At 37.8% G+C, this 16601-nt stretch overlaps 2 protein-coding genes across 4 annotated transcripts; both read left to right on the plus strand.

Annotated features, from left to right (window-relative positions):
* The first annotated feature begins 567 nt into the window (after positions 1–567).
* LOC102788803 (uncharacterized) lies at positions 568–5384 on the plus strand. Its single transcript, XM_087848259.1, has 7 exons — positions 568–630; positions 1511–1551; positions 1833–1991; positions 2073–2210; positions 3234–3470; positions 3553–3627; positions 3748–5384. The coding sequence occupies exons 2-7, from the start codon at positions 1524–1526 to the stop codon at positions 3912–3914; spliced, it is 804 nt and encodes a 267-aa protein (XP_087704385.1). The 5' UTR covers positions 568–630; positions 1511–1523; the 3' UTR covers positions 3915–5384.
* A 2732-nt stretch (positions 5385–8116) lies between these two features.
* On the plus strand, positions 8117–10742 carry LOC148100533 (uncharacterized). 3 transcript variants are annotated; one of them, XM_087848260.1, is made up of 6 exons: positions 8117–8144; positions 8437–8595; positions 8677–8814; positions 9887–10129; positions 10217–10300; positions 10404–10742. In XM_087848260.1, exons 1-6 carry the CDS (start codon positions 8117–8119, stop codon positions 10568–10570), a joined length of 819 nt encoding a protein of 272 aa, XP_087704386.1. In that variant the 3' UTR covers positions 10571–10742. The 3 variants fall into 3 exon arrangements, with proteins under 3 accessions (XP_087704386.1, XP_087704387.1, XP_087704388.1); XM_087848261.1 differs by having other exon boundaries at positions 10217–10291; XM_087848262.1 differs by having other exon boundaries at positions 9887–10102.
* Positions 10743–16601: the final 5859 nt, after the last annotated feature.

Below are 16601 nucleotides of genomic sequence, written 5' to 3' on the forward strand. Positions count from 1 at the left end.
CACATTTTTATAAATAGGTACTTTTAGAATCCAATAGATGGAGGAAATTTTAAAATAATAGAAATAAATGTGTTACAAAAAGAAAGTAGAGCAAAAAGTCAGCTTGTTTTTTGTGTTTTCTGAAGATTTTTATGTTGAAAACAAAAAACGAAATACTTTGTTACTTCTGTTGTGATAAATAAAAAAATGTCTTTCTGTAAACCAGTGTTTTGTGTTTTTCTTGACATGTTTTTCTTCATCTTATTTTACTGTCCTGGTTATAAAAATAATTGTGATAAATTGGCATCACTTTTCTGTGAGAATAATCTGAGCGCACGTCTCCAGTTGAGCGTTTTGTAAATGAGCTTTAACGTGACTGTTCAGAACTTCATTCCGTGTTTTTTAAAGAGCTGCACTGTTTTGAAAATGCAAAGCTTCGATTGCAGAAAGTGCAGGCGTGAGTGGCAAACCCACAAAGATCTGGGGTTTGCGTCAACCTGCAGATTTCCAGAGTGCAGCTCTCTCTTCAAAGGCCTTCTGGGTTCTGCACTTTTGCATCCTTGAGATCTTTGTTTTTGTTGAAGTGAAGCACGAGAGGATGAAGAAAGATTTTTGCTGAACTAAAAGACACAAAATCTGCTCAAAATTAAGGTAAGAGCTCAAGCTTCATCTTCAAATTTAGTTTCATTTGTTTCTTTTTGTTTTATCTTGTAAAATGGATTTAATGTGGTTATCCTTTCTTTTCAAGCTTACTGGCAGAGGCACCAGTTTAAGAGCAAATACAGATTGAGTAGTGTTTCAGAACGAGCTGCATAAAGGAGTCCAAGTTAAAACCATTTAAACAAATAATAAGAAAAATTGTCAAACTCTGTTTCCAAGCCTTGATGTGTACAATAACATTAATTTATGATGTTAAAGACATAAATTCACTCATTTTGAGATGTGAATGTATTTATTGAGATTACATACAACAATATTAATGACAGAACTGAGAATCAGAATTTAGTTTTTGGTCTCAGTGTGTTGTTTGGAGTAATTGATTAACTTAGTTTTAAGCAAAAAATCTTAAATGTTAAGTGTTCAATATGACACAAATTAATTGGATCTCAATTAAGGAAAATTTGTAAAACTGTGTTTAAAGAAATTTCAATGATGGGGTCACTTCAGTGGAGACACATTTCTATTTTTCTTCTTAAAAACTTCTCATTTCTGATGAGCAGTCAGATAAAGTTACAGCAGATTTACAGGAAACACCTTCACATGAGCTGTTGGTGAGATTAAATTAAGGAGCCACAGGAAATGTTTGACTTTCTCAGTGAGACTCTTTTTCACTTTTTAAGTGTAATGCCTGGTTTTATTATTTTTAACGGAAACAGAGCGAGGGCTCGGCGGTTTCTCTGTAAAGTGTTCATGTGAAGAAGAATCTTTCTGTGGCTGTGTATGAAATGAAAGTGTTCACGTTTAATTAGTTTTCTTGTTATGATTTCGTGTTAACAGTAATGTTCATTTGTGTTTTATTTGAAACCCTCAGGTCGACTTTCAGAATGAAGGTGATTGTGTTGTTTGTGTTTGGTGAGTGAATATACTTGAAGACAATATTGTGAATAATCCTTTAAAATACTGCACACACATGTTGTAGATGGTGTGTGACCTCATGTTTAATCTAATTTAAAAAATAATTTATAAAAGTGGCTTTTAGTGATCTCAGGTTCTTTAATGTCACTACAAGTTTATGACGACATACAGAGAATATTTCTGGTTTTGTCTCCATGTAAAGACATTTGTTATATCCTCCTTTAAGTACACATTAATACAAGATGAGTATTTATTTAATTTATTTCCCTTATTTTCAGTGCTGGGTGCACTCTCTGCAGCAGGGGAAGTTTTCTTTGCAAATGTTGGGGGTAAAGTCACATTGAACTGTGGAGTCAGCAGCTACAGCTACTCTCTGCAGTGGCTTCATGGATATGACCTTCTTCATAGTATTGATCAGAGAGGCTTTCCTCGCAAAGGTACTTGGTTATCTTGAAATAGTTAACATCAGTATATGATGATTACATTCTATAAGAACATATTTTTATTTTCTGTGTTAGGCAGTATTGATCTTGCATGGAGGTCAGTCGTGAGACAAACGAATCTGGAAATCTCCAGTGTGACAGAAACAGATGCTGGACAGTTCACATGTTTGGCAGATTGGAGACATCATGAACATTCACTTTCTGTGTTCTCAGGTAAACAGTTGTGCAATTTACTCTTGTAGGTCAGTTATAATGGAAAATGATATACATCAATTTAAAATCTACTTTTTACAAGTGCGCGCGCGCGCACACACACACACACACACACACACACACACACACACACACACACACACACACACACACACACACACACACACACACACACACACACACACACACACACACACACACAGGAACATTCCAGCAATTTTACCATGAATTTAAGGGGAAAATTCAAAATAGCAAAGAGCAAAATCCAGATTATAGTACTGAAAGTTCAAGTCTTGAAACCATAGAGTCCTACATTTCCCATAATCCAACATCCATCACAAGGTCAGTCGTGAGACAGACGAATCTGGAAATCTCCAGTGTGAGAGAAACAGATGCTGGATGGTTCACATGTTCGGCAGATTGGACACCTCGAAAACATTCACTTGTTGTGTTCTCAGGTAAACAGCAGAAAATATACATTTACAAATAAATGTTCACATTTAATGGAGCAGTGATGGGTTTAATAAAAACATCACTGCTGTGAAATGAGGGGAATTTTTTCAATGTGACTAATGGTTCTGTAACTATAATGTATGAGCTTTAACATAAAAGTGTCCTTATTTTCTGTTGTATTTGTTTTCAGTAAACTGCTGCTTAGAGAAAAACCTATGGTGTGTTTCTATGTGGCAGTCTTGTCTGTATAAGCAAATGATGAGAGAGTAACCAACAAACTTTACAGTCTGGCCTTCAATTGTTTGAAATGCAAAAATAAGAATCAGTTTCTGATGTAATAAATTGTCCAAGCCTTATCCTGTGATCCTGCCACTGTTAAATCTTTGGTGGTTTTATCCATAAAATTCTGACAAGTGTATGAAATGGTTATTTGTCTATTAACATGCAGTGTAATATGCCGCTTTGTTTTTTCTTAACTCTTTCGCTCATGTTATAAAGCTGTGCCATGTGTCTAACGACTCCCCTTTCTCTTTCTGATTCTCACTGTATCCTCACCTCCGTCCTTCTCAGTTTCGGTCTCTGTGACTCCCTCTGCTGTTCTCAAGCTGTGTGATGAGGCAACGCTCCACTGTGAGGTGAAACATCTGCTAAAAGGTTGTGAAGTGAAGTGGAAGAGCCCAAATGCTGATTCACCTGAATGGCCATCAACAGTTCAACTCAAATCTGTAACAAGCTCACATAATGGGACCTGGGAGTGTATCATCACCTGTGATGGCAAACAACTGAGTAAGTGTATTACTATAAAGGGTAATACACGGTGCATGGACTGAAGGCCATGTGCACATATGTGGTCAAAAGAAACATAAAGATGTGTGTTTTTGTTCTTCAGATCCTCCAACTACAACTCCACCATCCACCCGAAAGAACATCACATTATTTGTAACGAGTGTTCAGAAGACAACATGTACAACATGTGCGTCCGGCTTTTGAAAATGTCTGCAAATTTGATCAAAGTGATCCTTTGTTGAATGTGTAACTCATTCTTGTCTTTCTCGCTTTCTCCAATGATCTGTGTTGCATTCAGGTACTGCCAACGATTGCCCACTGGGACTCTCCTGTTGGATGTGGATTGCAATGGGGGTGTGCTGCCAGTTTGGGATGTTCCTGATAGTTTGTGTCACTGTCTTGTGTAAGTGCATGAGTAGAAGGATGGTATGTGAGGAAAGGCGTCCATCAAGTATTTATGTATAGTGTTGATAGCTGTGGTTACAGATTATGTTGGTCTAACCTCTTCGCCGAATGTGTAACTGATCAGATTCATAGTTTAACTACACCAAGCTCTTACAAAGTCCTGGACATTTCACAACTGGCAAAAGTCTAATTAAGTGTCTCGGATTATCTATTACACTCTTCAGTAAATCAGTAGATGTACCATTTACCATTTACCACTGAGATGAGAAGGCCTGGTTTGCAGTCTCCGCTCTAATTCATCCTAAAGATGTTCTGTTCAAAAGTTCTTCCTCACCACAGTCGCTCATCCATGTCTTTATAGACCTTGCTTTGTGCTGTCTTGTGGAGGAACAGGAAGAGGCCATCCTCAAACTGTTCACACAAAGTTGGCAGCATGAAGTTCTCCAAAATGTCTTGGTATGCTGAAGCAGTAACAATTCCTCTTACTGGAGCGACCAAGCTCAACTCCAGAACAACAATCCCACACAATAATCCCCTCTACACCAAACTTTACAGTAAGTCCAATGCAGTCAGACAAGTACCCTTCGCCTGGCAACCTTTAAACCAAACTCATCCACTGGATTGCTAGATGGAGAAGTATGATTTGTCACTCCATAAATCATGTATCCACTGCTCAAGAGTCCAGTGGTGGCATCCTTTAAAACACTGCATGTGATGTTTTGCATTGTGTTTGTTGATGTGAGGCTTGGATGCAGCTGCTTGGTTGTGTAAAACCCATCCCATGAAGCTCCCTGTGCACTGTTCTTGAGCTAATCTTAAGACCTGAAGTTTGGAGGTCTGTTGCGATTGACTCTGCAGAAAGTTGGAGACCTCTGCACACTATGAAGCTCGGCATCCGCTGACCCTACCCTGTGATTTTACACAACCTATCACTTTATAGCTGCATTGCTGTCATTCCCGATCGCTTCCACTTTGTTATAATGCCACTAACAGCTGATTGTGGAATATTTAGTAACAACAACATTTCACAACTGGATTTGTTGCAAGGTGGCATCCTATCATGGCACCACACTGGAATTAAATGAGCTCCTGAAAGCGACTCGTTGTTCAACAAAAGTTTGTAGAAGAGGTCTGAATGCCTATGCTTATTTTATACACCTGTGGCCAGAGAAGTGACTAGAACTCCTTGTTCTACTGATGGTAAACATTAAAGTGACTTTGTTGTAGCTTCACTCTTTGTGCTAACTCTGACTGTTGATTTCCACTGCCATCAGTAGTCACCTTCAGTCCCCTCCTCTGTCTTTGGACGATTGCAGCTTGCTGTCATCACTTCAGCCTCCTCCTCGACCTGTTAGAGTGAGGAGATAGAAAAAAAAGAATAACAACTAATGTGTTTTACAGAAAGAAAACAAAGCACCAAAACAACTTGTTTTCCTTTGGTTTGGACATTGTGATTTTTCAATGATTCGTGTTTTATTTTATTTTACTTCAAAAAAAAAACTTTGTTACTTCTGTTGTGATAAATAAATGTCTTTCTGTCAAGCTGTGTGCTCTTTCAATTTTTGTTTCTGATATTTTTTTCTAGTTTTTGCTCTATATGTTGTCAAAAACAGTGGATGATCTTAATGTTAATTGGTCAGCTAAATAGCTTTTAGGGTTGAGCACATAAGCCGCACTCTCCTGCCATTCTAATCTTGTATTTGTGAGGGGCAGCCAATCAGAAGAAAGTTTTCTCAAGGTGGGTAAAGCTATCTATTAGATAAATATTAACTAAATATTAGATAGTATTACACAAATAAGGCTCACCTGCCAATCAAAGGGATCAGTTGGTGCGTTTTGGAGAAGTTTTAATGGATTGTGTGACTAATATTCTGATATCTAATATCCATCCCAGAGGTTTGTGCTTCAGTTCAGGTGAGTGAAATTCAAGTGTTTTATTAGTTTATTACTTTGAGCATAAGAGCTCAAACACATATCAGTAAGTATGTGTCTGTGCATCAGTTTTTTGGATGCAGCTTTTTAACCAAGAAAGCAGAGAACCAACTGACCACCCTGAATGTGGTCTAAAAATGATGATGTTTGCCTTTGTTAACACCCGGGGGAGGCTAATGAGGCTTCAGAATATGGATTTCAAAACCATTAAGTTATCATGGCGACATCCATCCAAGAGAAATGCAGTGCAAGAGATGGATGAGGACCAAAATGCAGCATCCGAGGCAACTTTACTAGTAAATCGCATAGAAACCCTTGGCCCTAAACCATTTACGTTTATGAAAGATTCAATTAGAAATAAAGAACCTTAATTGATGTTGAGGTGAAATCAGGTTTACAATAGTAGTCTTTACTCAAAAAATGTTACATAATATATTTATTAAATGCATGGTATAAAACTTAAAAACAAGGCATTTTCCCACAGAAACAAAATAGATTAGTTAATAAGAAAATGTATTATATGTGCTTCCTCCTTCCTTTACTTATAATGTAGGACAGATGATAAATGCATTAAAATAAAATGAGGTAACTTTTCAGGTGCTTCAGCAGGGGCCACCATACTCTACATCTGCTCTGAACAGAGATCAATATCATAGCTGCTGATGTGTAAATCTGTCAAGAGGATTTATATCTGTCTCACCAACATAGCTGAAAGAATAAGGTTTGTTTCATGTTTGAATAAGAAAATGGATGAGTTTCTTCTAATGATTCCTGCTTTAACTTTTATTATGACATCTGTAACTGAGTTTGTCAGGGTGCATGGCAAGAACGGGACCCAAATGCAGGACCTTCCAGTCTGAGACAGTGTGTTTATTTATAGTGGCAATCAGTGAGCAATGTGCAACAGTTTCAATAACGTTTTTCCCGAGTCCTGCTCCATGCTTGTGTTCCTGTGACAGACAAACAACTGCAACACTCGATTTTACAGTCGCTCCACTCTCCTAAACCTGATAAGACAAGAGGGGAAGATCAGTGATGAAATGCTGAACACAATATTTGAACACAAACACAACACAAAAGAATAAAACTGAGTTTAACTCTTTAAATCAGCTCATTTACCTTCATTTTCTTTTATATTGAATATATATTACTTATATATTACTTTCTTACTTCTGCTGTGATGAATAAATATTGGTCTTTTTTCAAACTCTTATGTTCTTAGTTGTATAAAGCGCTTTGAATGCTCAGACAGAGTAGAAAAGCGCTATATAAGAACCAGTCCATTTACCATTCTTTCTATTTTTCCTGTTATGACTTACAGACATGAGTAGCAAACACACAAAAATCTGGGGTTTGCTACTCACATCTCAATTAAGGAAAATTAGTGAAACTGTGTATAAAGAAATTTCCATGATGGAATCAGTTCAGTGGAGACAAATTTCTATTTTTCTTCTTAAAGACTTCTAATTTCTGATGAGCAGCCAGATAAAGTTACATAAAACTCTGTGTTCTTTCTATTCTTCCTATTATGACTTCCCTGTTTAGTTCCAAGTTATTTTCACTTCTCTGTTACAGGAATTATTGTGATCACATTGTGATCACATTGTAATCACATTGTGATCACATTGTAATCACATTGTGATCACATTGTAATCACATTGTGATCACATTGTAATCACATTGTGATCACATTGTAATCACATTGTGATCACATTGTAATCACATTGTGATCACATTGTGACAATTGATCCATGAGAGTAGTCTAACTGAGTGTGTTCAGCTGAGCTTTTTTTAAGTCACTCTGCAGAACTTTCTTCAGCTTTTTGTAAGAACTGCACTGAGTAGAAAATGCCAGGCCTAGATTGCAGGAAAATGCAGACATGAGTAGCAAACCCACAAAGATCTGGGGTTTGCAGTGGCCTACAACTTTGCAGCTCTGTCTTCAGATGTCTTCCGCCTTCTACATTTTTTGCATCCTTGAGCTCTTGTTTTCAGTGAAGTGAAGCACGGAGAGGATGAAGAAAGATTTTTGCCGTCACTAAATGAACTAAAAGACACAGAATCTGCTCAAAATTAAGGTAAGAGCTCAACTTACATTTTAAAATTGGGTTTTATGTTTCAGAATGACTTCAAAGGATTTCTTATTTTTAACATACGACACAGAGAGAGGATGGAAATCGGGCTTGGTGGTTTCTCTGTAAAGTGTTCATCTCTCTGTAGCTGTGTATAAAATGAAAGTGTTCACTTTTAATTAGTTTTCTTATTATGATTTAGTTTTAACAGAAATGTTCATTTGTGTTTTATTTGAAACCCTCAGGTCGACTTTCAGAATGAAGGTGATTGTGTTGTTTGTGTTTGGTGAGTGAATATACTTCTGAAGACAATATTGTGAATAATCCTTTAAAATACTGCACACACATGTTGTGGATGGTGTGTGACCTCATGTTTAATCTTCTTGAAAAGTCATGTAGCAATGTGGTTGTTGTGGTGTTTTACTGATCCCAGGTGGTTTAATGTCACTCTACAAGTTTACGACAAAATGAAGAAAATATGACTTGTTTAGCTCCATGTAGAGACTTTTCTTATATCCTCCTTTAAATAAGCATTAATAAAGACAAGTATTTATTTACTGTGATCATCTTCTTTTCAGTGCTGGGTGCACTCTCTGCTGCAGGTGAAGATTTCTTTGCAAAAGTCGGGGGGAAAGTCACATTGAACTGTGGGGTCAGCAGCTACAGACGTTCTCTGCAGTGGCATCATGGAAATGACCGTCTTTTTACTGTTTATCAGACAGGCATCACTCGCAAAGGTACTCGATTATCTCAGAACACTTAACAGTAAAGTATCTGATGATTACGTTATATTAGAACATTTTTATTTTCTGTGTTAGGCACTGTTGAACTTGCACGGAGGTCAGTCGTGAGACAGACGAATCTGGAAATCTCCAGTGTGAGAGAAACAGATGCTGGACGGTTCACGTGTTCAGCAGATTGGACACGTCATAACCATTCACTTGTTGTGTTCTCAGGTAAACAGCAGACCCTGAAAAATATACATTTACAAATAACTGTTCAAATATAACCGAACAGTGCAGCGTTTAACATATTAGGACAGTTATGGTTTTGTTTTAATGTTCCCTGCACATTACATTGATAATCAGATTAATAAAAACATCACTGCTGAAAAATGAGGGGAAATTATTTTATGTGGCTGATGGTTCTTTTACTATAACAGGTAAAGGATATACAGCAAATATACAAAATGAATGTCTTGCACAACATGTCTTGTATATGTTTTGAAATTTGGAGACTACATTTCCTTTAATTCAACTTAATCCTCTCCCAGTCAACCTTCAACATCTTTAACAAGTTCTGTCTTATAGGCAGGCTACCTGCCAAAACTTTGTCCTCTCTGATTCCAAACTGTGGCAATGTCAGAAACTTCCTGAACAGGAGCGGAGCCACGGGGTGGGCAGGACCACCACAGTCTTAAGTGTGGCCACCCTGCCATTGCTGGAGTCCATCAGGAGAAGGGGAAGCGTCGGAGGGGCCACGGACATATGCTGGGCTCTATAATTACATCCATAGCTATTAAATATTACATAAGACATAACTATTAATTAATAATTCTATATTTTTTATACTATTAACTATATAAACATAATTTTCTTTAAAAAATTACTTTAGCTGTATTCCTTAGTTTTTATTTCTTTTTGTCAGATACTTGAATAAAAAGCTTACTTTGTGTTTCTATATGACAGTCATGCCGTGTAAGCAAATTATGACAGTGACCAAAAAAACCAAAACAAACCAAACAGTCCAGGCCTGCTCTTTTCTCTCACCAGCTGGGTCACTACTTATTACGATCCCTCTACAGTTAAATGTTTATTTATGTTATTTTCATATCACCAAAAATGTTCCATGTGTGAAAGAGTTACCACTTTTTCTTTAATACTCAGTGTAATATGCTCTCATTGTATTTTCTTTCATGTTATAAAGCTTTGTCATGTGTAATGAGTTTGGATGAAGCACCTTGTTGGTCTCCCTTTCTCTTTGTGATTCTCACTGTATCTGTGGTTATCTGCCTGTTTCCCCTCTCAGTTTTGGTCTCTGTCAAACCCTCTGATGTTCTCGAGCTAAACAATGAGGCAACGCTCAGGTGTGAGGTGAAAGGTCAGCACCATGGTTGTGAAGTGAAGTGGAGAAGTCCAAATACATATTCACTCACAAATACATCAACAGTTCAACTCAAACCTGTAAAAACCTCACATAACGGGCCCTGGCTGTGTATCGTCACCTGTGGCAGGAATACATTTAGTGAGCATCTGGCCATCACAGTACAAGGTAATACACAGTTACTAGGAATGAAGACCCTTGTCTACATATGTAGTCAATAGAAACATAACACAGGTGTGTGGTTTTGTTCTTCAGAGCCTCCAACTACAACCCCACCAACCACCCTGAAGAACGTCACATTGTTTGTAACGAGTGTTCAGGGTACAACATGTGCGTCCAGCTTTTGCAAAATGTCTGCAAATTTGATCAAAGCGATCCTTTGTTGAATGTGTAACTCCTTCTTGTCATTCTCACTTTCTCCAATGATCTGTGTTGCATTCAGGTACTGCCAACGATTGCCCACTGGGACTCTCCTGTTGGATGTGGTTTGCGATTGGGGTGTGCTGCCAGTTTGGGATGCTCCTCATAGTTTGTGTCATTGTCTTGTGTAAGTGTATGAGAAGAAGGAGGGTGTGTGAGGAAAGCCGTTCATCAAATATTTATGTGTAGAGTTGATAGCTTATGTTAAAAGAAACCAAAAGAAAATGGGTTAAAGACCTCCTGCACCACTTTGTTTACAGATTATGGTGAACTTCTATTTAAAGTTCTTCATTGATTGTGTAACTGATCAGAGTCATGATTTCACTCCACCAAGTTCTTACAAAAGTCCTGGCACGCTTCTCAACTCGCAAAATTCTAAAAGAGTGTCTCAGATTGCGCATTACACTCTTCAGTAAATTGGTGCAGATGTACAGATGAGATGTCGTTTTGTTTTCTGGGCCTTCCTGGGTGAAACTAAGAACCAACTAAGATCTCTCAGACATCCGTTCCGGCTTTACACACAGATTACACTTTATTGCCAAAAGTATTCACTCGTCTACCTTTAGACACATATGAACATCAGTGACATCCCATTCTTAATCCATAGGGATTAATATGATGTAGGACCAACTGTGGCAGCTTAAACTCTTACAGGAAGACTTTCCAAAGGTTTAGAAGTGTTTATAGGTGTTTTTGGTGCTTCTGTACACCTGCTGTCTAGAAGCACATTTGTGAGGTCAGACACTGATGTTGGACTAGAAGGACTGGCTCACAGTCTCTGCTCTAATTCATCCCAAAGTTGTTCTGTCGGGTGGAGGTCAGGACTCTGTGCAGGCCAGTCCCGCTGTTCCAACAGGCACGGGAAGGGGCCATCCCCAAAGAAGAATGAAATTGTCCAAAATGTCTTGATATGCTGAAGCAATAAGACTTCATTTTACTGGAACTAACCAGCTGAGCCCAACTAATGGAAAACAATCCCTCACAATAATCCCCCTTCCACCAACCTTTACACTTAGCACAACACAATCAGACAAGTAGCGTTCCCCTGGCAACCGTCCATTGCATTGTCCAGATGGAGAATCTTGATTCGTCCCTCCAGAGAACATGTCTCCACTGCTCTAGAGTCCAGTCGTAGTGTGCTTTATGCTGATCTGAAGGCCACATGAAGGTTGGAGGTCTGTAGCGATTGACTCTGCTCTGTGATCTTATGTGTCCTACATCTTCATGGGTGTGCTGCTGTTATACCACTTTGGTATCATACCACTAAGAGCTGACCGTGGAATATTTAGTGAGGAAATTTCAGAAATGGAAGTGACCAGAACACCTGATTTACTGATTTGGATGATTGAGTGAATATTTTTAGTATAATGACAAGTCCCAAAAATTAGAGCAACTTCCCCAAGTCTCTTCACTCTTTCTTAACCCTGACTGTTGATTTCCACTGCCATCATTTATCACTGCTTCCTCTTCTTTTATTGGACAATTACAGCTTGACATTGTGATAATTTGATTCTTGTTTTGTCTTGTTTTTTATTTCATAAAGAAAAGCTTTGTTACTTCTGCTGTGATAAATAAATGTTTTTCTGTCAAGTTATGTGCTTTTTAAATGTTTGTTTCTGATATTTTTTTCTACTTCTTGTTCTATATGATGTCAAAGGACGTGGAAAATGTTAATGTTGTAAATTTTTCAGGTATATAGCTTTAGCTTTGAGGACATAAGCCCCACCCTCCTGCCTTTCTTATCTTGTATTTGTGAGGGGCAACCAATCAGATAAGGGTTTTCTCACAGAGGGTAGGGCTGAATATTAGATGAAAAATTCGATGAACGATAAATAAGCCTCACTCGTCAATCTAAGTCGTCAGCTGGTGCCTTTTGGGGACGTTTTAATGGATTGTGTGACTAATATTCTGATAACTAATAACCAGCCCTGAGGTCTGTGCTTCATCTCAGGTGAGTGAAATCAAGTCTTTTATTTGTTTATTACTTGGAACTTGGGATGTGTGGGACTAAACATCGTCATTGTCACTAGTAAGTCCCAGATTTACTTGTCATTTAATCTAATTGTTAAAATTAAAAAAATGATGCCCACTGCCAGTAACTTACTTTGTCCTAAATGTTGGCAACACTCTGCCACTAGATGGCACATTGTTGAGAAATGCCAAAAATCTGTGAATCAAGCCCTTAGCTTTCTCCAAAAGGTGGATGGGCTCTCCCTTAGCGTTAGGATGAGGAGTTCAGTGATTATGGTTCAGAGTAGAGCCGCTGCTCCTCCACATCAAAAGGAGACCGCTAAGGCTGTTGCCCCCTGGGTGTTCAGTGTTGTGCCAAAAAGTGACGCTCTGTCCAAAACTGATTTGTTTTCACGTGTTTCTTATGTGTAATGTCTTTACTTATATTGGTAAATACACTTTATTATAATAATAGATTGCATTTATATAGCGCTTTTTGAGACCCTCATTACATTTCCACTTTCCATTCACTGTCACGTTCACACACTGGTGGAGGCAAGCTACAGTTGTAGCCACAGCTGTCCTGGGGCAGACTGACAGAAGCAAGGCAGCCATATCGCACCATCGGCCCCTCTGGCCATCACCAGTAGGCGGTAGATGAAGTGTCTTTCTAAGGACACAACGACCAGCTGGGGCTGGGGATCGAACGGGCAACCTTCCGGTTACAAGATGAGCTTCCCAACCCTCTGAACCACGGTCGCCCCAAACTTTAGTGAACAGGATTTACAAACATTATATGTAAAATGTTATTGTATCTATGTCCTTTTTGGCAACTTAAAATATGTTTACAGAACTATTGTTATATTTGTTGCAATTCCTGCTGTCCACTTGGCCAAATTACTTTTTTTAAAAAGACATTTAAATGTCAACAAGATTTTTTACCTTATATATAAGCCACTGCAAAAAACTGATTGCAGCTTCTACCTTGTGATAGGAATGTTGTTTGTGGCTCAAGATGACTTGATATAATTAATCAGGGACACAGTTGACATATGTTTCACATATTATAGGCCAACAAGTTATTTAAAGCAGATATAATACAAGCAATTACTTTTTGTCAAACAATCACTCAGGCCTACACGTAGAAGAGCTGGACCCTACTTGAAGGTTATAACTCTAACATTTAAATGTCTTAAACCATTTAAAGATGAAACTACATTTGTATTAAGACAGAATCTGAATTGATGCAGTAACAAATCAAGTTTACAATAGCAGCATTTAGTCAAAATCATAATTTTTTATTTCCTGGAGTCTAATGTAAAAAATGTATTCTGATGTGGAGACAAGTGTCATGCCAGCTTTAATAACTTTTGGATTATTTTAGGTGGCTCACTACTGCCCTCTATGTGCCATTTTATGTGAGTTCTTAAGTCCTTGAAACTCTGCAATGGAGCTAGTGACAGCAACGTTATCGCAAATATCAGACACAATGTCTGCTTTTATGGGAAACAGGCCACGTTTGAAAGTGCAGGATTTATATTTAAATCGGTACTTACATAATGACAAAAATAACAAGCACCTGTTCCCTGTTCAAAAAGAGGAATGTGGAAACTGGATGGAGCCATGTGATCAAATCTGTGCTCAAAGAAGTCAAAGGAGAGACCAAATCAGTATAGTGATTACAAAGGCATGAAGTCTTAAACATTTCTTCTGTTAAAAACATCCTTGGAGGGTGGAGATGATCTGCTGTAAAGACCTCTGAAGGGAGCAGCTGAAAGAAAAAGAAGGGATCGGCTATTTTTCCATGTTCATATTTGTTATTGACAAATCAGCCCTGGTTTAAGTGACATTTCATAGTTTTAAACAAATTTTTGGAAGCAACTAGTGAAATAATAGCAAAAATAAAAACATTTCTTCCAGCAGAAAATAGATGACTTCCTTACAAACGTCCAAACTGCTTATTATATATGTGCTTGCTGCTCTCTGCCCAGTGATTAAGTTATTTATTAGTTCAGGGCAAATATCGCTAAAGAATTGCATTAAAATAAAATGTGGTAACTTTTGAGCTTCTTCAGCAGGGGGCACCATACTCCACATCTGCTCTGACAAAACTCATTTCACAGCTGCTGATGTGCACAGTCTGACATGTTAATCTGTCAAAGAAGTGAAGGTTTGAAATATTTATATCCATCTATCACCAACATACCTGGAGGAAAAATGTTTGTGTCATGTCTGAATAAAAGAAAATGGACCAGTTTCTACTAATGAGTCCTGCTTAAACTTTTATTATGACATCTGTACCTGAGCTGTACATTTGGAGGCAGCAGGTGCTGTTAAACAGGCCTTTGTGTGTCTTATCTTTGTGTCTCACAGATGGGTGATCTTCAACAATCAGGTGAAGGTGTGCACCACAGAGACCTATGATAGCTCTCCCTCTACTGCAGGCTGAATGAGGTGATATTTGTCTTTAAATCCTCTGATTACAAACCTCAGGTCTGTTCAGAGAGCAGGTTCAGTTTGTTTCCTGGGCCTTGCTGAGTAAAACTGAGAACCACCTGAGATTTTGTCAGACATTTGTTCAAGTTTAACTCACAAATTATGTCTGAAAACCAACAAGACCCACGGCTGCTTCAGGTCCTCTCTTCGTTTATTGGACGATTGGAGTTTGGTGTCATCACTTCAGTCTGACGCCACCTCCTCCTCTACCTGTTAGTGTGAGGAAATAAGACAAAGAAAGACTTTAACATCCACAGTGAGAGAAAATGTCATTTAATGAAAAACTAATGTCTGTCAAAAAAGAAAAAAAAAAACAGCAAATCAGCTCATTTACCTTCCGTTTCTTTTATTTTGAAAACAAATACTTTGTTACTTCTGCTGTGATGAATAAATATTGGTCTTTTTTAAAACTCTGTGTTCTTTCTATTCTTCCTATTATGACTTCCCTGTTTATTTCAAGTTATTTTCACTTCTCTGTTACAGGAATCATTGTGGATCCATGAGTATAATCTGACTGAGCGTGTGCAGCTGAGCCTTTTTTAAGTCACTGTGCAGAACTTTCTTCAGCTTTTTGTAAGAACTGCACTGAGTAGAAAATGCCAGGCCTAGATTGCAGGAAAGCACAGACATCAGTAGCAAACCCACAAAGATCTGGGGTTTGCAGTGGCCTACAACTTTCCAGAGTGCAGCTCTCTCTTCAGATGTCTTCCGCCTTCTACACTTTTTGCATCCTTGAGCTCTTGTTTTCAGTGAAGTAAAGCACGGAGAGGATGATGAGAGAATTTTGCCTTCAATAACTGAACTAAAAGACACAAAATCTGCTCAAAATTAAGGTAAGAGCTCAACTCACATTTTAAAGTTGGGTTTTATGTTTCAGAATAAATTCAAAGGAGTTAACTCGACTATCCTGGAAACTTTCTGTTTGCTCCGTAATGGAGTTCAAAGTTACTGCAGAGGCACCAGTTTAAGAGCAAATACAGATTAAATGTTTCAAGTGTTTCAGAAATTGTTTTATGTACGGAGTTGAAGTTAAAAGCTTTTAAACAAAACCGAAGAAAAAATGCGCTGAAGTTTGTTTCTAAGCCTTTGATGTGTACGATCATGTTAATTTAATAGGCTTAAAGATTCGTTAACCTGTGACTTTAGTTCTGTGGTTCAGTCACTGAGATTAAATTTTTCAAATGAGGCTCACAGAGTTAAGTTTAAAACTGAGCTTTAACTTTTTATTTTTGGTGTCATCGAAGCACCTTATGTGGAGGCAGCAAATTCTTAATAAGTGTTAAAATTCATTTTGATGCTAGTTAATTGGACATATAATGATCTCAGTTGAGCTGTTTTTTAGGAGAATTAATATTTACGTTAATATATATACGTCAGTTCAGTGGAGACAAATTTATATTTTTCTTCTTAAAACTTCTCATTTCTTATGGGCAGATAAAGTTACAGCAGATTTACAGGAAACACCTTCACATGAGTTGTTGGTGAGATTAAATAAAGAAGCCACAAGAAATGTTTGACTTTCTCAGTGACACTCTTTTTCACTTTTTAAGTCCAACACTGAGTTTTATCATTTTTAACATACGACACAGAGAGAGGACGGAAACAGAGTGAGGGCTTGGTGGTTTCTCTGTAAAGTGTTCATGTGAAGAAGAATCTCTCTGTGGCTGTGTATGAAATGAAAGTGTTCACTTTTAATTAGTTTTCATGTTATGATTTCGTGTTAACAGTAATGTTCATTTGTGTTTTATTTTAAATCCTCAGGTCGACTTTCAGA

The sequence above is a fragment of the Neolamprologus brichardi genome, chromosome 11, assembly GCF_056152115.1.
Source record: "Neolamprologus brichardi isolate AB-2024 chromosome 11, ASM5615211v1, whole genome shotgun sequence".
NCBI classification, from domain to species: Eukaryota; Metazoa; Chordata; class Actinopteri; order Cichliformes; family Cichlidae; genus Neolamprologus; species Neolamprologus brichardi.

Excerpts from the sequence above, each read along its gene's own strand:
- LOC102788803 (XM_087848259.1), top strand. The coding sequence starts at position 1,524 with ATGAAGGTGATTGTGTTGTTTGTGTTTG. Across the intron at positions 1,992-2,072 it reads GAGAGGCTTTCCTCGCAAAG|GCAGTATTGATCTTGCATGG; the intron begins GTACTTGGTTAT and ends TTTCTGTGTTAG. Across the intron at positions 3,628-3,747 it reads GAGTGTTCAGAAGACAACAT|GTACTGCCAACGATTGCCCA; the intron begins GTACAACATGTG and ends TGTTGCATTCAG.
- LOC148100533 (XM_087848260.1), top strand. The coding sequence starts at position 8,117 with ATGAAGGTGATTGTGTTGTTTGTGTTTG. Across the intron at positions 10,130-10,216 it reads TCTGGCCATCACAGTACAAG|AGCCTCCAACTACAACCCCA; the intron begins GTAATACACAGT and ends TTTGTTCTTCAG. Across the intron at positions 10,301-10,403 it reads GGGTACAACATGTGCGTCCA|GTACTGCCAACGATTGCCCA; the intron begins GCTTTTGCAAAA and ends TGTTGCATTCAG.